The 21,120-nt window shown below is 29.4% G+C and overlaps 1 protein-coding gene across 1 annotated transcript; it reads right to left on the reverse strand.

The window, feature by feature from the left end:
* Positions 1 to 9,455: 9,455 nt before the first annotated feature.
* Positions 9,456 to 9,713, reverse strand: LOC128668003 (GATA zinc finger domain-containing protein 15-like; the record flags this gene model as incomplete). Its single annotated transcript, XM_053740112.1, has 1 exon — positions 9,456 to 9,713. A coding segment is annotated over one exon (258 nt), but the record flags the coding sequence as incomplete, so codon positions are not given.
* Positions 9,714 to 21,120: the final 11,407 nt, after the last annotated feature.

Raw genomic sequence — 21,120 nt, forward strand, 5'->3', positions numbered from 1 at the left:
AAAAGACCATGGACTTTAGCTCATCAGTTCTTTTGGGAATCAAACTCTGAACCTTACTGAACTCCGGGCACTTGACGGTGTTCGTGGCTAGAAGATTAATATCTCGATTGAGCATTCGGTTAACGGTAGCTGGGCGTACGAACCGGACCTTGATCGTCATAAGCACTCGAATGATAGGTATATCATTTTCTACTAGTCTCAGGAGAATAATTGACGTGATATTAATTTCACCATTCGATCAACGGTAGCTGGGCATACGAACCGGACCTTGATCGTTGTAAGTCGTGAACTAATATCAATCGGAAGCACCGATAGCGTTGATCATCTTCATCTTATTTTAATCCATACAATTTCATTTTTATTATTTTTATATTGAAATATACTACGAGAAACGTGAAAAAAATCAAAGATTATTTTACCGCGATAAATGCGAAGATTTTGAATAATATTTTGCCGCGAAAAAGCGAAGAATTTGAATAATATTTAGAAATACTTTTACCGCGAAAATACACGAAGATTTTACAAATTTATATTTTGTATTGCCGCGAAGACGCGAAGAATTTGAATATATTGAAATTACTTTACCACGAGAAGCGCGAATACCTTCATTTTAATTTTACCTACAGAGATTTAAAAACGCATAAACATTGAAATTGATACAACAAAGTATACTAAATAAATAAATAATTCGATAAATTAGAATCACATTAATTGACCGCGAGAATTGACCGCACCAAAACCTGTTCAGGGTAAGTTTTTAACATTGTAACCATTGTTTGGTATTTTTATTTTAATATACTCTGAAATATTTGTAAAGCATATGCATGAAACATTTACTTTTATATTTTGCCATTTGTAACCCTTTTGTATTTTGAGAATATTGAGTCCTTAATAAATAAATACTCGTTAACATAAAACATTTGAAAAACATTATTTATCAGACAATTTTACTTTAACAATGAGATACTAGCTTCACGAGGCTTTTCGGCAACCCACCTTCCTTTATCCCTTTATCCTTTATTTTTCTACCTGTCTAGCCGCTCAGACCGATAGTTCACAGTAGGGGGTACACAATCTTACGTTTACCGCTCGACGTTTGATTGTGAAATTAGATCAGTCACATAATAGATTGAAAATCGTTTTGGGTTTTATCAATATTGTCTTCAACAATATTGTGTGGGCGCGAATTAAATATGAAATAGAATAAACTGAGCATTTGGTCACGTGAGCCCAGGTCATAGGATCGGTCCTTGATCAATGTAAGTACCCTTTTATTCACTATATCTTATACGAATATCGTACCTACGCCCATCACGATCTGCAATCGTGACACTGTGTAAGTGGGATTACTAGAAAAATAATAAAACAGTAGGTTCATACGGTTTACTGTAAGGAATTGAATTGAACGATAATTCATAATAATAATATAATTACTACATAACATTGATATAACAATAATAGTATAATTAACTATTTTGGATAAAAAATTAGTTATTTATAATCAGGAATTTTCCAATACAAGTGAAGTGGTTTTAAATACAAGGATCTCATTACAAATGTAAGTATTTACAAAAATTAACATAAGAGTTAAATGTGATTAAACATTTAAATATTATAAGCTGTGGGTTTTAGTTTTTTTTTTTTTGCAAACCCACTGAGAATATACCATATTTTATCATATTCCCGTCTCACGAGTTTGATTATAATTTTTCCAATTTTTAAACATCGAATTATTTTAATGTCTTTGAATACATATTGATATCAGTGATCAGCAAAATAAAATTTCTATTTTTATTTTTTTAACAAGTAGTATTGTAACAGAAACGTTTATTTTTCAAAAAATTAATCACATTCAGATACCTTATTATGCACTATATTTTTTAATTTTTCGAAAATTAAAAATGTTTGCTTCTTGAACTACTGATTAAAAAAATTCATCTGGAATTATATTTTATTAATAAAATTACATTAAAAAAGCACTAATTTTTTTCTCCAACGAGTAAAAAGCAAATTAAATATTTTTTAAACTGTTCTAAATTAATACTCAATATTCATAAATTTACTTTCTATTGGCAGAAAAAGAATGAAAAACTTTGTTTGTTTAAAAATTGCATATAAAAGAAATAAATAAATAATTTCCCTTAAAAAAAATATTTAATTAAAGATAAAATATTAAAAATTTAGTTAATTAGCAGAAATAAACATTTTATAAACCGAAAAAATCAATAATAAGATCAAATAAAGATCTTTGCGAAAAATAAAAAAATAGTTATTTATGAAAATCATGAAATTGTCATTTTCTACTTATCAAAAAAAAAAAAAAACTATTCATTTGTTAGAGTTATTTCCAAATTAACAAGAGTAGTTTTTATTTGATTTTAAAAATATTTTGTACGCGTTTTTAATTTTATAAAAATTTGATAATTTTAAATACTAAGTTATTTATTCATAAATATTTAATAGAATTATTCCGATTTAAGAATGAATTTAATCATTTTTCTTATTATTTACAGCTTATATTAAAAAATAAATATTAAAAAAAATGGTGAAACTGTTTTGGTAAGTATGAAGTCCAACCAATTTAAGAACAAATTAAACAACAAACTCTTTTTCAGGATGTTAGATAAGGTTTATTTCTAATCCTACCAAAAATAATACAACATTTGTAAAATATCTTTACCCAACGTTAACTGGAATAGAGGTGGGACAATAATTAAGATAATTCTCACAAAAATATGGGGAACACGAAGAACATCAAACGACGAAATTATTGCCGGAAAAAAAGCAAACGTTTGGATAGGTATGTCATCAATTTTTTAATCAGTAACGAACAAGTAGGGTAGATAATGAAACAATGATAAATTTGCGATTATTGGAATAATCGTTTATGTATTTAAGTCAAAATAAGTAATTTCTTTAATTTAAAAATAATAATTATTTCAAATTCGTCATGATACGGTCATGCAAAAAATTAAATAAACGAAAAATTTTTTTAAATATTACAGTAATTTTTATAAGTCGAAATGATCGTGACAAATTATCGTATTGAGACGTAAAATAAAAAACATTTCAAAGCTTGAAATCTCTTATCTAAAGATCTTTTCATAAAAATGTTCATTATCAAATAAACTTACATATTTACAATCTTATTATAATAATACATAAAATTTTCTAAGCTACTTTTATCTCTTGTAGGCGTGGACCGCAAGGCTTACCAACATCGATGGATACAACTTCGGAAGAGATCTCAACTCCTATTCAAAGCAGTATAGTAATTAAAGTAAGTAATAGTGATAAAAATGACTTTCGAAAAGAGGAAATGATTGCTATATCATCAGAACTTATTAAGCAGCATATTTCTAATCGTCAGAAATCTTATACAAATACTTACAATCATAGTGATGCTGCTCAAAAAGATTCGGGTGATATAAATAAAGATGATAATCAGCAATCATATGCTTTCAAAATTAGCAGCTTTCATGAAAGTCATTTAAATTTGCACGATCAAAATTTGCATGTTTGTAGAAAAGTAAAATCTAAAAAAATGATGCATGAATTAGAAAGCTTTAATTGTAGCCAATCTGCAGAGAATATTACTATGATATCAGACAGCAGTCAATTATCTGCTGGATCGATATTACTTGATAAAAATCATTCGAATAGCATGAACTGTAATGCGACTATTTCTAGTCTTACAAATAGTATTAGTGATCATCACATGCCTGTTGTTGAGGTATCCAATTCTAATAGTAGAATAGTTCAAATGCATGAATTTTCATATAATTTATATTGTACAAAAAATGTTGTAATGAATGATACTAAAAAAATTCATTTTCATGAAGCATTGAATACTAAAAATCAATCAATGATAACTAGCTTGAACAAAATTACTGTCAGTACGGCCGATATATCTATTAATAATAACATGCATGTATTTCACGTAGATAGCTTAGATAATAATTATAAAAAATTTTTATAAATCCAATGTATCAAATTCAACGTGTGAAACAAGTTTTTCGATACCTATCCGAACCTATAGCAAGCTATCTCAAAATAGTATGAAAGTCTATCAGGCGAAACATCAAGTTAGTGGAACGGAACCTAAATTTTATCAAGAAACAACCAATGAAATGATGTGTCGGAGGGATTATCATTATGATAATCCTGTTCATAAACCGAAATTCACACAAGTGAAAAGTATTGCTGATAAGCATGATGCTAAACTTAAACTCAAAGATATTTTAGATCTTCAGAGTAGGTTTCAGTTAGAAGAGTCACGAGATACTTCTGACGCTTCTGATGCAAGATTTCAACAAAATGAATTAGAAAATATTTCTGATGATCTTGGTGCTCGACTTGACCCCAAAGATACTTGTAAACTTCAGGATGACCATCAGTCAGAGGCATCAGAAGATACTTCTGACGCGTCTGGTGTAAGATTTCAACAAGATGAATCAGAAAATAGTTCTGATGATTCTAGTACTAGGCTGCTATTAGACGAATCAGACAATAATTCAAGTGATTTTAGCGCTAACGAGTCTATGAATTCCGATAATGAGTCTAGTAATAGATTATACTATGAAGAACCAAAAATTCAGGGTCGCCGCATAACTAATCTTTCTTGGGTCTTTGAACAGTTGCATAATGCATCTGATTCTCATGACGATAGTTGTGAAGGTCGTTTCAAAGATCTTCAAATACGCCAAGTAATAAATAAAGGTTTGAGAACACTTATGACTTGGGAATGCAGAAACTGTAAAAAAATTTCACGAATTTGGACTGATCCTGACGAGCCATCAGATAAGTTAAACCTTCATGATGGTGCTGCACTCGGTACATTGATAGCTGGTAGTGGATGTTCAGCACTGCAAGAACAATTTGCCGCTATCGATATCCCTTTCATATCTCAAGTATCATACCGAGATTATCGTAGCAGAATTGGTAAACCAATTTATAAGGTATCACTGTGTTCAAGCGCTAATTAATAAAGTTATGTTTTTTTTTTTTATTTATTTTTTAATGTATTTTGTAAATTTACTTTAATTTAAACATACGATTTTTGTGTTAGATTTAAATTCTCAAAATTATTGCCCATCGTTAAATAATCCCTTGGGACTTTTACACTTAAATATTTTAGTTATATTTCTAAATGTTTAATTTTATTCTTAAGAATTTTTGTTTTTTCGAACACGTTGCTAGCAGATGTTCAAGGCAGTAAAATCTTTCACGAGCCTTAGGTTTATTTTATATACTCATTTTTTTTGTACATATTTGTTTGTGAGTTACAAAGCATTTCATCCTAAGCCTCTAGTAGACTCTTTTTTTTTTATAAATTGTATGTTAGTTATTTGAAAATATTGTACTCGTATTTTTAAGCTCACCGTCTTAATTTAATTGCCTATTGTTCTCTAAAACCCTACCATACTTGGTGATCCTTGAGTCCGGCATTCGCCATTTCCAAATTTCCTACGTCTAGTGACGTCATTCCCTTTCTCTTTCGTCCTGCTTATGCTACACCCACGCTCAGGCCCATTCTCCGTAATGCCCCTTATCCCTTCTTTTCCTTCCGCATTACCAATCACTTCCGAACTTTTCGTTACTACCGCTAAAATGTACACCCTTTTCCCACTCTTTTCTCTTATGAAATTTGTACCTAGATTTTTAAGTTAGTAATTTTAAGTGAGTTATACATCGAATCTTGTACGAGACAGCTCGGTCTCCATGCATTAAATAAAATCAACTCAAGTTTTACTGCAAAACTTTGTACTTTTCTTGTCATTATATTATTGCAATTTTTGACGATATTCTCACGGCAAAACAGTCGTGCGACAAAACACACTGGAAGAAATGATAAAAGCTGGTCAGCTAGAGCTCGAATTAGCGAGACAAGCTGGAGATATTGTTAAAGGTAGAAATGGCAAACCTGATAGACCTTTTATTACTGTCATTGTAGATGGTGCTTGGTCTAAACGATCATATAGAGGAAGATATGATGCTTTATCGGGAATTGCCGTAATGATTGGTCAACGTACTGGTCTAGTACTTTGGTGTGGAATAAGAAATAAATTCTGTACTGGATGTGAACATAATTCAGAACATCCACGTGTCAAGAATTGGGGACGTGATCAAGTGTCAACTAGTATGGAAACAGACATAATTACAGAAGGTTTCAGACATAGCATTGAAATGCATGGGTTGATATATGAATACGTTGTTGGTGATGGTAATAGTAGTGTATATAAATCGATTGTAGATAGTTATCCATATGCTGAATATAGCGTTCGAGTTAATAAAATCGAATGTAAAAATCATTTATCTCGAAATTTCTGTAATCATATGGAAGAAGTAGCTAAAAAAACTAAATTTGTTTGTGACGTAAAAAGAGGATTAGTTGAGAGCTTACGAGAAGAAGTAATGGAACATGGATGGAACAGTCGAAGAAAAAACAACGAGTTTGTTGAATGACATAACCAATATACCGTACCATATATTTGGGTATATGCGAATTGTGAAAAAAATGATAACAATGAATTAATTGAAATTTATAAAAATATTTCAGAGAATAAAGTAGCATTCCTTCGAAAAGTTGATATGCTAACAGAAATCGAGACACAAGTACCTCGGTTAGCTCTAAATGTAAGCAGTTTATTAGAGAATGCAACAAGTAATGCCGCAGAGCTGTATAATTCATTAGCAAATAAGTTTCACGGTGGTCGCCGTATTAATAATAGCATGAGCAATTCTTTTGAATTAAGAGCACTTTGTGCAGTGATACAGTTCAACAATAAAGTAATACTATCGAGAATTCTTTCTGATCTAAACAAGCTAGTGTCTGAAATTGTTTTACAAATGGAACAAAGCAGACTCAATTAATTGGAATATACGAAAAAGTATCGTGAAAATGGTGGACGAAAGCGTCGGCATTACTATGGTACAGATAAAGATTATGGACCATTTGCTAATACAGAGAACGCTTCGTTGTTTGTTTACAACACACGCAAAGATGATCATCTGAAAAAATTAAAAGAACGGCAACGTAGACATGAAGAGATTGAAAGAGAGACTGTTGGTCAAAGTAACTGTGGTGATTGGTATATGTATCGAACTGATATCATTACTGCATCACATTTCGGTGAAATTTGTAATAAAAGGGAATCAACTTCTTGCGCTGGAATTGTGAAGAAGATTCGGTTTTCACCACAATTAAATTCAGAGAGTATTTTATTTGGAAAAGAAAATGAAAAAAATGCCATTGAAGAAGTGGAGAAAAAAATAAATAAAAAAATAGAGCCATGTGGTCTTTTTATTGATAAAGATTTAGAATATTTAGGTGCATCACTAGATGGTCTTATTGATGCTGATGGCATTGTTGAAATAAGATGCTTAGCATCAGCTAGAAATCTTACTCCGAATGAGGCAATTGAAAAAAATACTACGTATCGTAGTATATTTAACAAAAAAAAATTAAAATATAATGAATACATCACACAAATACTACTACCAAGTGCAAGGTTAATTACATATAGCACAAAGAAATTATTGTTTCTTTGCTATATGGACTCCACTTGGATTAAAATTTATAAACGTACCAAAGGACGATGGATTTTGGGAAAAAAATATGGAACCAAAATTGACAAAGTTCTATTATGACTGCTTATAACCTGAAATTATTGACAGTCGGATAGCTAGGAAAATGCCAATTAGGGACCCTGAATATATTTTCCAAGCTCGAGAACTTGAGAAGAAAAAAAAAGAACTGCAATTAGAAAAAAAAAATAAAAAAAAAAAAAAATACACAAGAAGATCAACCCCCTCCAAAACGTAGAAAATGTAAAACTCAGACTGCGAATGATAAAAGGCGACAGCTCTACTTGACGTTACAAACAGTAATAACCAATCATGTGATCACTGGATTCTTCCTGTAGATAATCCTTCAGTTTCGTTAGATAACGAACAAATACAGTCATTAGATATTATACGGGCTAATATATCGCCTGAAGAAGTCATACGCAACATTGGCACACCAAATCAAATGTTGAATGATGAATCAATCGAATATTTTCTACAGATTGTAAGCAATAATTCCAACTACAATACATTTCCAGTCTTATATTCTGTTATATCTAACCTTATAACGCCATCAGAGACAAATCAAGACTTGCAAATAATTGGTGGGAATAAATCAGGTCATTGGATTTGTTTATACTACAATAGTGATGATGATAAAATATACATATATGATAGTTTATCTGGAAATAAAAAAAGAGGATTATCTTACGATGAGCGTGTAATTATACATAACCGATATCCCTGGATTCTTGATGAAGACATTATTTTTAAAAATGTTACTCTTCAAGGAAGAGATTTGACAATTTGTGGAGTATATGCAACAGCATTCGCTACGTCAGTTGCATTAGGAGATGATCCATCCACAACTAATTATTCTCTAAATGGCCAAGAAATGCGTAATCATTTAATTACGATAATTCAACAAAAAAAATTAGTTTTGTTTCCGAAGCAACAATAAAAAAATCATGATTTCCGAATAAAGGAATGCATTTAAAAAATAGTATTTGTATTTAAATACTTTTTCTTACGATATTCACTTCTGAAGAATAAAAGTTTTTTGATATACCTCTAGCATTGATGGTTTGAATGGATATTTAATTGTCTACTTAGAAAATAGAACAAATAACAATAAGTATCAGTGAACTTCATATGGAGGACCTCTTCAAATTTATGTACTTATAGATAGCGAAATTATTTGCTTTCCATTTTATTTTTTATTTTTGAAAGAGTTCATTCAATAACTCAATGTAAATTAAATTTGGTCAGATGAATAATATTTTTAAAAAATTACTCTCAATATTTTGTAAAAATTTAAAATATATTCTTATTGTTTACAGAATTATTAAAAAGTAATTCAAAAAAGTTATCTTAGGTGATATATCAAAAATAATTTTATTGAGCTTTTGTAATTATTTCTTACAAAACTAGTGAGTTTGCACGTAAGCTCTGTTGAACAACTAAAAAAGTCAGAGAGTCTATTAATTTTATGAATTAATAGGGAAAAGGTGGTGGGCCCTTCACGTGCAAATGCAAAAATAACAAAATTGCTAAAATGGTTTTTAAATGTCTATTGCTATTAATTATTTAGATTGTTCGAGAAAGCTGCCATTTTTTATCGCTCATACTGTTTATGTAGTTCTTTATTCATATAAATGAATTTAAAAAACTCAGCTTAAAATTATGTGTATAATTATAGGAACATTAACTCTCATTACAAGAGGCAGAGTATTACAGCCAATGATAATCTTATTACTTCGAAGCTAATCGTTTTTTTTTTTATTTTATTTTTTTATTACCACGTTATTATTATTATTATTATTATTATTATTATTATTATTATTATTATTATTATTATTATTATTATTATTATTATTATTATTATTATTATTATTATTATTATTATTATTATTATTATTATTATTATTATTATTATTATTATTATTATTATTATTATTATTATTATTATTATTATTATTATTATTATTATTATTATTATTATTATTATTATTATTATTATTATTATTATTATTATTATTATTATTATTATTATTATTATTATTATTATTATTATTATTATTATTATTATTATTATTATTATTATTATTATTATTATTATTATTATTATTATTATTATTATTATTATTATTATTATTATTATTATTATTATTATTATTATTATTATTATTATTATTATTATTATTATTATTATTATTATTATTATTATTATTATTATTATTATTATTATTATTATTATTATTATTATTATTATTATTATTATTATTATTATTATTATTATTATTATTATTATTATTATTATTATTATTATTATTATTATTATTATTATTATTATTATTATTATTATTATTATTATTATTATTATTATTATTATTATTATTATTATTATTATTATTATTATTATTATTATTATTATTATTATTATTATTATTATTATTTTTTTTTTTTATCAACTCGGTTCCATGTATGCCTGTTCGTATGGAATATTGTAATTGATTTTAAACTACCTTACCGATGAGCTGAAGACTTGAAATTAAGAACATAGCTCAGAATTAGATAACAATGCAAGAAAATGAAAAAAAAGAAGAAGCAGAGGAAATAGAAAATGAAAAAAAAAGAAAACAAAAACAAATGATGAATAATCGGATAAAAAATTCGTATTCGTTTGTTTGTTCGATACAAATTTTTATAATAAATTAAAAACTAACTTCTGAATGAGTTCGATTCTTTAGCATAGCTTACAACTGGATGACAAACAAACAAACACCATGTAATGAAATTGCAGTAAGGGAGGTGGAAAAAATGAGACGACTAGGATTTTCAGCGCCATGAATAAAGTCGTGTATTTATAATTACTAACTTAATAGGATATTTTACAACGATTTTCTATTTCAGACATTATCAAGTGAATTGAAACTGGAATAAACCTGAGATGTGGCGTATGTATCTTTCATTATCTTATAAAAGTGTTTAAAATCGATTTCAAAATTTCACACATAAAATACTAAGAAGCAGAAAATAATAATCGAAATAAAACAAAATTTTTAAAACACCATGTTTTTAAAATGTACTATAAAGTATAAAAAAATTGCTCTGAGCCTCATAAAAATTAAAAATCATATACAAATTCCAAACTTTTTATAGATAGTCCTAAAAATTTATGAAAGTGAATTTTCAATAGCTATGAAAATACTTGTAAGATTGAAAACAAAAAACGTGGGGCGCATGTAACAAATAATTGATGCATTACTAATTTAACTAACAATTTTATTGAGCTGCAAATGATATAAACTGATATGTGTTTTCCCATTTATTGCTCTTCGTCAGCACTTCTTGCAGTTATGTTGTAACGGGGTAAATTCATATTTACCGCGTTCAATGAAGTTCAAAATAAAATCTATTATGTGTACTGGCGGTCATGTGACATTAACACTCAGGGTATTCCGGGTAGGTAGCGACTAGTCGTCCGGAAATGGAAATTTCACTTGCTCGACCGTCGACCCCACTTAGAGTTAAGTAGAAGAGAAAAGGACAACCAAAGTCAAGAGTGCGCGAGCAATTATAAACGGGGACCGGAACGAGAATCGGGCATTAACCATCGGGACGTCCGAATAGTAGAGACGTGGGGAGAGAACAACGAAGTGACGCGACAACAGACGCAAAACAGACGCCGTTAATTTCATTATACCAGGTTGAAGGAGATAGAGAGTTGAAGGAGAAAGAGAGAGAGGAGAGTATAGAGAGAGAGAGACAGAACCACAATAAGACCAAAATTAATTACAAGGATGATTGATAAGACGAGATCCGGACAAATATACGACGAGGAAAGGATCTGGAGAATTTTAACTGTAGAGGTATTTATAAAATTTATTCCAGGTGGTAAGCCGGAAAATTTTATGAAATACTTAGTATACGTCTGGTAGCGTCGCGTCTTAACCCAAATTCTCGCGAATTAAATAATTAATTTCGTAAATAAAAATTTATAATTTAACCTTGGAAGTAATTATCAAAATTAAGTAATTAATTAACTCCAGGCAGGTAGCCGGATCCATTGCGTTAGTGAAATAATTCCAGGCTGGTAGCCGGAATTATTCTAGAAGTTTCCAGGTGGGTCGGGTAACTCACGCACCGGAAGCTGTTGAATCTAGTCTAAGCCGCTAGTCGAACATTAATTTATTAGAAATATATTTAATAAAATAATAAAATAAAATAAGATTAATAAGAAATCGTCTCGGGAAAAAATTATAAAAGGGGTCTGTGGTTAAAGTCGCCAGAAAATTTGATAGGAAAATTTAAGGGAATTAATGAAACTATAGTTTGTGACGGGGTGACCTGGTGTTCGACTGCCAGGTCAGCAAAAATTAAATTTAACGCCATTTTATTTTGCGCATCCGCCCTCGCGCTGGAAGTATGTAGTTCCGCAGTGTGACGACAGGGGGTGGATCAGGCACACCTCGTCGCCAGACGCCAGAAAATAATAATTATAACTTAGAAGCTGAGCTGAGCGGTCGCTCAACCTACCGAACTAAGCGTTTTTATAAATCTACTGGTGCGAGAGTTTCATATTGTCAAGCAGACGCCTTTGTTAAGTTGGTTTTGCTAAAGTTTCTTTTGGTCTTGGTTTTTGTCCAATTGTTTCAAAGAAGGATTCGAGGAATGGCTCAACACCTGGGACAAGTTGACGTAAGTTCCTCAGAGTAGAGGTTAAATTTTCATTTCAACAAATTTGTCAAACACGTGAGGAAATTTTCCTAAGTTAATTATCGTCTTTTATAAATTTAATTTACTTATTTAATTTATTTATTATATTTATTAAATTGATTTATATATTTTGATTGATTTATCCAAATCGCTGTGCATGCCAACTTTTATTGTCGTTCGCATTCTCTTGTCACTATACGAATAAACATAAATTAAGTTTAGTCAATATTAATCTATAAATATTAATTCAAAATAATAAAATAAAATAAAATAAGAATTGAATATCCGGGTGAGAATCAACAGGCCCGACGAAAGAGTGTCGCGCATGCGCAGTGGAACTCTGGTTGGTTCCTGCAATAATTAAATTTATGAATTTATTTTCTGAAACCTAAAATTTCAACTAGTTATTAATTAAAGGAACGATGAATTGTAATAAATTTACTCTATTCATATCTACTTATTCTTTAATGATTTCAACCTATTTTTCACTATCCTGAATCGAGCCGCGTACTCGGCTACATCAGGCATTTACGAACCCGGTGCTCGACCTCCACACGAGCTTTTTCAGAAGGGCTGTTTGAACCTCCTGGTACGGGGAAGCAAGGGCAGACCCTTACAAGTTAATTAATTAGAAGAAATAATGAAGGAAAAGACATAAGTGAAATAAGAATAATTATCGTTAAAAGTCGTGATACTATTGAAAAAAAATTAAAAGAAATTAAATTAAAGAAATTAATAAAAGGGAATAATAATCAATAAAGTGATAGAAGGGAAAATCAATTAATAAATTAATTAATAATTCTTTAATTTCCAAATTAATTAATTTATTTAAAATTCGTGGAAAATTATAGTATTTTAAATTCAGTGTGTAAAATAAGTCCAGGGAACAGAGTCAGTGTGTGAGTAAAATAAATAAGAATTTTAATGGAAAATTTAGTAGTTAAGTATCGCGAAGATTAAGCGATTTTTTACAATTGTGTGTGTGAGTGTGTGGAAATGCCAAAGGTAGTTGGCCAATTTTAATCAAGAAATTATTGCGGGTTAATAAAATAAGGTTTTAATAAAGGTTCATATAAGGTTTAAGATTTATATAAGGCATAAGGTTTATAAAAAGTTATAAGGTTTATAAAACGTATAATATATAAGGTTATAAAAAGTTATAAGTAAATAAGTTTATAAAGGTAAAACAAAGGTTAAAAGGGTTATTGGAAAATAAAAAGGTTTAAAGTGTCAATCAGAGAAGTAAATTATTTATAAGTTATTCTTCCTCATCCTTCTCTCACAATTAAATAAATTACACCGACCCTGACGATCTAATATCCGGTTCTGGAGGGCCGTTATCACTTCCAGTGGCGCCCTTGAAAAGGTAATTTAAGGACGACCAGAGTAACAGCATAGTCCTGTTATGATGTATTTCATGGGTCCCACGTTTTTTTGTTTTAAATCTTACAAGTATTTTCATAGCTATGTACAATTCACAATCTCAAATTTTATCTGTAAAAAGTTCGGAATTCGTATGTTGTTTTAAATCTTCATGAGACTCAGAGAAACTATTTTATACTTTTTAATCCGTTTTATAAGCGTGGCAGATTGAAAATTTTTATTTATTTCGATAATTATTAAAATCATAGTGAGACTCATAATCATTTCATAAGAAATTTAAAACAAAAAATTAAATTTATTTAAATATAAAAAAAAAATTTTCTGTATCGTGTTTTGAAAATTATGTTACAAAATTGATTGAAAAAAATTATGATTTATCACAATGAATAATAAAATCAATATTTTTTCAGGAACTGCAAGTTTTTAATCAATCACAACATTAGAAGGAATTTATAACAATCTGGTAAGCATAGGTGTTTTCTATAAAACTGAAGAGTAACTTATCAAAAGCTCGTAAAGAAATATAGATTATATCCAAAAATGTACTGTCCAATCATACCTTGTAATAGAAATAAACTATTGAATCAATGAACAATGATAATTTGTCTAAATTCTGTAGGACTTATTTTAATAATTTTAACATAAATTATAGTTATACATTGTATTATATATGATTAGATCTGATCCGACCTAAGTGATGCAATCTTATATATTGATTTACATTAGACTGGGCTAAAAAATCGACTATTTTTTTTATTTTTAAGTATATTGAAAATATTATTTGGGACAACAACAAAAAAATTATTGTGAAAATTTGAACCCTTAATATTAATATTAAGAGGTGTATCATCGCAATTTTTGATTTTTTTTTCATGAGCAGTTGCTTGTATCATAACTCTCAAACCATCGAAATAAACAAAATTGACTTTAATTCGTTTCTTGAAGGAAATTAAATGCTCTAAAAAAAATCAGTCTGTCGGTTGACCCTGCGGGCCAGCCCCAAAACTTCCCGCTGTTTTCGACCTCAAAGAGCTCGAAAACATTAGTGTAGATATATTTTCGAGCTCTTCGAGCTCGAAAATGATATCACATGCAATTGTATTTTTATGATCTTTTCAAGCTCTAACAAGTTACCTGTTATGCTGAAGTTTGAAAATTTAAGAATCGAAAATCGTCAATGAAGCGGTTTTTAAAATTTAGTTCCTGATTTTGTTCAGTAAAATAAGTGTATTGAGGCAGAAATCAATGTCGGGGATCAAAATCAAGATTTAAGTAAATTTTGACTCATGGAAGAAACAATAAAATGTGAAATATCCGATAAAAATATTAAAAACTACGTTTTATCGATTTTTTTGTTGATAATACGATTAAACTAAAAACCAAGTTCGATGACATTATATGATCGAAAGAAACCATAAAAAAGATGAGTTGGTATGATATCAGGCACATTTTAGTACGTTATATTCTGATTTATCCGGAAAAAATAACATAAAATGTTATTTTTTTAACTTTTCAACGCCGATATCTTTTGAACTAATCAATCGATTTTGATAGTTGACGTGGCCAGCGGCGCGTTTTATTGAGTTCTAGAGCTGATTAAAATTTGAAATCGATCGCGTCAGTCGTTTCGAAAATATTTGGAAAAAACCGTTTTTCACCATTTCTTTCTCCCACGATAACTCTCGAACGAATTATCCGATTTTGATGTTTGAGGTGGCAATCGACGCGTTCTATTGAGTTCTAGAGCTGACTAGATTTTGAAGTCGATCGTATAAGTTGGTTTTGAGAAATCAATAAAAAACTAAAAAAAAAATTTTTTTTTTTCGTAATTCGCAAATATTTTCGAGTCTATTCGATCAAATAATCTGAAATTTTTAGGAAAGTTGATGATCAACAAGCTCTTTCAATTGCCACCTCAACGGTCCAAATCGATTCATTAGTTCAAAAGTTACTAAGAGTTTACATACATACACACACACACACACACACACACACACACACACACACACACACACACACACACACACACACACACACACACACACACACACACACACACACACACACACACACATACATACATACACACACTCGGACATCATTCTGAAAACAGTCAGAATAGCTTCCTAGGACCTCAAAACGTCGACATCTGATGAAAACTCGATTTTCGAAAATCGGGGTGAAAACAATAACTTCCCGAGATTTTTGAAAATCGTCGATTTTCTTAGCGGATTTGGAATTTTGTAATTTATCTAAAAATAAGTTTCCGGAATAAAGCCAATAAATATTCTTGAAGCAAATTAAATGCTGTCCAAAAAAAAAAAGTTTCTAAACAATCTTTGCTAAACTTACTCCTCTAAAAGTTATTTAAAGTTATTAAAATCGTTTTAACTTAACGTAAACTTTAAATAACTTTCAAAGGAGTAAGTTTACCAATAATTGTTAAGAGACTTTTTTTGTAGAGCATTTAATTTCCTTTGAGAATATTTATTAGCTTTTTTTCGAAAACTGACTTTTACATTAATTACAAAGTTTCAAAGTTAAACAATGAAATGTTATATTGATACCGTTGTTCAAGGGATGATTATAAGAAAACGATTCATCTGACGAAAAATTTCAAACCCATTATTTTGTAGAGCATTCAATTTCCTTCGAGAAACGAATTGAAGTAAATTTCGTTTATCTCTATGGTTTGAGAGTTATGATACAAACACCTGCTCATAAAAAAAAAATCAAAAATTGCGATGATAAATATTAATAAATAATAAAATTTATTAATAATTAAATTAATATTAAGTAAAAGAAATATTGAAATTATAAAAATAAAAATAATAAAAATGAAATAATAAAAAGAAATAATGAAATCATTTAATTTTTATAAATATGAAATAATGAAATGAATTGATGAAATTACATGAATAAATAAATACTAATGATGAATAATTAAAAATGAAATGAAATTATGAAACATGAAAAGAATATTATTATGAAAAGTATAAAATAGAATTCTGAAATAATAAAAATATTGATAAAAAAAAAAAATTTTGTATGAAAAATAATTATTAATAATAAAGTTATTAATAATAACGATAAAGAAATATGAAATGAAATAATGAAATATTTATAAAAAAATTATAATTATTAATAAACACGTTTATAAAAAATAAAATGAAATAAAATATAAAATGATTAAATAATAACATGAATTCATTGCAATAAAGAAAAATAATAAGAATCAATAAATATTAATTTGTGAATTCGACTCCAATGCTTTATGCGTTGTTGCTAACTGCATTGGAAATCATGAAAATTATATATTTATATATATATATATATATATATATATATATATATATATATATATAAATAATCATTATAAAAAAATATTGATTTAATTATAGCAAATAAAATAATTGGTATAATTAAATAATTATTGGAAGGGATGTTACTACCTGGTAACAGCTCTTCTGGAAATCGAAATAGATTTCAGTTTCCTAAGTGAGCTCGTTCGTCATTAACGAAATTTAAATTATTTAAAGGCAAGGTCTCTAATTTTATTAAATCATTGTAATATGATTTGAATATTTATGAACTGAATCATGAAAATTTAATTCAGAATATTCTTAAATAATTATTGAATTATCAGAAGTAATAATTCATTTTAATAAAAAAATAATTTTGATTAAATTCCATCAAGTATCGAGTTAAGAAGGAAGAATAACAAATAAAAAAAAAATCAATAAATAATTATTGAATACAATAATAATCATAAAATAGATCAAGGTAACAATTTCATTGAATGAATAATTAAATATCAAATTTAAATAATAATTGATTGATTTTTAATAAATTAAGTAACAAGTGAAATCGAGAGTTAACCATTTTATAAAAGTTTAAAATTCTAAATTGCATTTAATTGTCTAATGTAAACTAAATTTTGTTTTGTAATAATTTTTAAATAATTGTTTGATTTAAATAAATTTGGGAGTTGTTTTAATTTTGCTTTTATTATTTGACTTAATTAATTAAATTTTGTTCTACTTAATTTTTATTATTTTAATTTATCTCTTAGACAACAAAACATTTTTATTTTTATTTTCTTTTAATTTTAAATAAACAGTCATCCTTATAGCTCCGTCCCAGTTATTTCGCTAGGCGAAGGCTAAACAGAAGCGCTACTCTTAATATGTATTGTTTTAACTGTTATGTCCGCCGCTTAAATTTAAATCAATTATCCGGGATTTCTCCCTTTGGTAGCGATAGAAAAATTTAGACGAGCGATTTGGAGGTTGCGGACAACATTAAAGAATACGAGGAAGAGGTATCTTCCTTTAATTTATTATTTATGGTGGATCTTTTACTTCGAAGTAAGAACCCAAACGTCTCCGAAGAGACCGGTGATCTTGTGTTGAACCAGTTATCTCATGAAAGAATAGAATGTAAATCTTTCACCTACCTTTCGATGTTTCTTTCTTTCTAGTCACGGCAGGTTAGATCCCTCCAGAACGTTGCAGCTCACTCAGCTTCCTCCTGTAGGATTTGGTTGAATGGGCGCGGCTGGGGTTGTAGGATGTAAACTTATGTGCTACTCTCGAATGAAACTCGGAAGGCTGAACTATTGGTTTTTCTGCTTTTTATTTCTGATTTAGCTACAATTCACTTGTACACTGAATCCTTTACACAAATTTTTAACATTTGATATTTTAAGAATATTGATTATTCTCGGATATTTTATAAGATTTGTATTTTATATTTAATGCGTCCTTTTTACACACCCGAGAGTTGATTTTATGCGCAAAATAACTCAGACCGAGATGGAATCGCAAATACACGTGATTTGCGTCACTATTTCAATCGGACCGGAAGTTTCTATTAATCTGTGAGGATTTTTAATAGATAAGAAGTCGATTATTGCTTTTTCAACGCCTAAGCGGAATCCTGCAATAATTGACTGCAAAAAGATGTCAATTTTAGAATGCCTTATTGATTATTCAACGCCGAAGCGGATTCCTGCAATAAGGTTTAAATAGAAAAATATTAAAGATCCTCTTATTGACTTTTCAACGCCTGGGGCGGAATCCTGCAATAAGAGTGCACGAAAGTTCGACGTTCGAATATTCGCGGACCGTAAGTTAGAAGAACCGACTAGCCATGAGCTATGGGTGCTCAGGCTTTTTATAAACTTTGATTTAGCGATTGATGGGGAATTTTTAATTATTGTTATTGGTGGAAGGTGACGACAGTTTATTAATTGTTTGTTCGCCTTATTGCAGTTATCCTCCCACTATTCTTTGTCGCATAAAAAGGTGGAAAAAGCTGACGCTGCGTTTTCGCGCGCTTTTGAAAAGAAGAGCTCTGTAATAATTATTTTTAAATAATTATTAGAATAAAAAAAATAAAAAAAATTATTTGGACATAACATAATACTATATATAGAAATAACATATAAATAATATATTATAAATAATATAATATATAATAAATATAATATAATATATAAATTTTTTTTTTTTTTTTTAATAAAACAACAAAAAAAATAAACTTGATGGTTATATTGATTTTTTTTTTTTCTAGTAGCCTTTCCCTTTATTATAATTTCCGCCCCCCCCCCTTTTTTTTTTATTTAATAATTTATGTAATATAGATATGGTCACGCTAAGGCGGTTAGCTTGTGTGCGTGGGAGTGAGCGCGTGAGATGACAGAGAGAGAGAGAGCGCGCACTTGGTATATGGAGGGGCTTGTTAATCGGTCTCTTCTTTGCCCGCGTTCGCAGCTCTCGCGGTAGCATAGCGTCAATGGGATGTTGATTATCGACCGCAGTATTGATCTCGCCTTAGTAGATCCTCACCGGCAAGTGGCGCTATCTTACGGCAGCTAAAAGAACCATTCTCTCAATCAGCTTATTTCGTTGACAACATAGATTACCCGATTTTTTCTTTTTTATAATCCTGCTACCCGATGGATTTTAAGAATAATAGGGATGAAATTATGCCAAAATAGAGAATAATGGTCATGTATGAATACGGAATGCATGGAGAGAGATTTTTACAGTTTTTTTTTTTTATAATATAGGCGCAAAATTGCCTTTCCATGCTTCCTGGCAATATCTTTGGTTTAAAAGTTATTACAGATTCATGTTCAACTGGGTATAAATAATAGTTGATTTGTCAGATTATCATGAACTTTTGTGCTGATTTAGCAAGGTCGTGGTTAATTTTATATATAATTTATTCTTTTGAAGGAAAAGATAATATTTGAATATAGTGCTTTAGTTGAGTTGTTCTTATAGCTAGCGGACATTCATTGCAATAAGAGGTAAGTTGGCTAGTTTTTATTAAAACCCATTTTCGAAAAAAAAATACGAAATTTTTTGTAGTGTCTGGTTCAATTCGTGATCTGAATTTCGATAATTCTAGGATTTGTTAGTAAAAATGTGTTTTAACCGCCCACCTTTTGAGATCATCGATCCAGAATTGGATCCCTTACCGATCCCACTGGAAGAGGTTCTCATCGAGGTACAAGCTCGATGGTACTTGGATTCGGACCCGATTTTTTTATTCACGACCAACCAGTGTGAGATCGATTGGATCCATTCTGTGGCACCACCATCACCCCCACTGGATGCCAATGGTCGTGTTCTTACCCTATTAGAGGTGAACGGGTTCATCTTGTGTTTTTTTTTTTTTTTTATAATTTTAATTTGTTGACTTATGGATTTCAGTATCTGGTGGTCAATTTGCACTTGCATTTTACTGACAATGCCGAGGTTCGTGACAGTTATTTATTGGAAGCTTTGAGAAGGTTCCGGGACATTCGAGAAAACCGAAATAATTTGCGGTTGCTGAACTCTAGTTTAAGGGGTTCTTCTATCGCCTGGTTATTTAAAAGGCGTTAATGGTTGTAAAAATTTTTTCTTTTTCCCCTTTTTTTCTTTTTGAAATAAAAGGAGGTTTTGAAAGGATTTGCAAAGGTTTAAAATTTATTTATTTATTCCTAAAGAGTTTCCAATAATATATTTAAAAATTTTTTTTTTTTTTATATTCTTTAACTTTATTTCTTTTATGCTATAACTCTCTCACGGCTGGCGCGTCTTGTTACTGCTGACTAGCTATTTATGCGCTAAGTCAGTCATTCAGTCACTTGGTTTGAAGCTAGCATAATGTGTGTGTCTTTTGGTCACAAGTACGACCTTGGGGATCCCATTTATTATTTTGTAAGAACTTACGCAGAATTTGCGTATATTAGAAGAATTTTTGCGATCTGGGACCCCAAAATTCATATTTGTGAGTGCTATTACTCGTGTGGTATACGCAACAATCTGTTACACGTAAGTGTTTAAGTGTTACTTCGAGGTGAATTGTTTTTATAACGTCATAATTCTATTCGTTCGTCCAGTATTATTTAAGCTGTGGTTCTCTGCCCTACTGCCCTGACCGATTAAAGCGTGAGCT

The sequence above is a fragment of the Microplitis demolitor genome, chromosome 6 (assembly GCF_026212275.2).
Source record: "Microplitis demolitor isolate Queensland-Clemson2020A chromosome 6, iyMicDemo2.1a, whole genome shotgun sequence".
NCBI lineage: Eukaryota > Metazoa > Arthropoda > Insecta > Hymenoptera > Braconidae > Microplitis > Microplitis demolitor.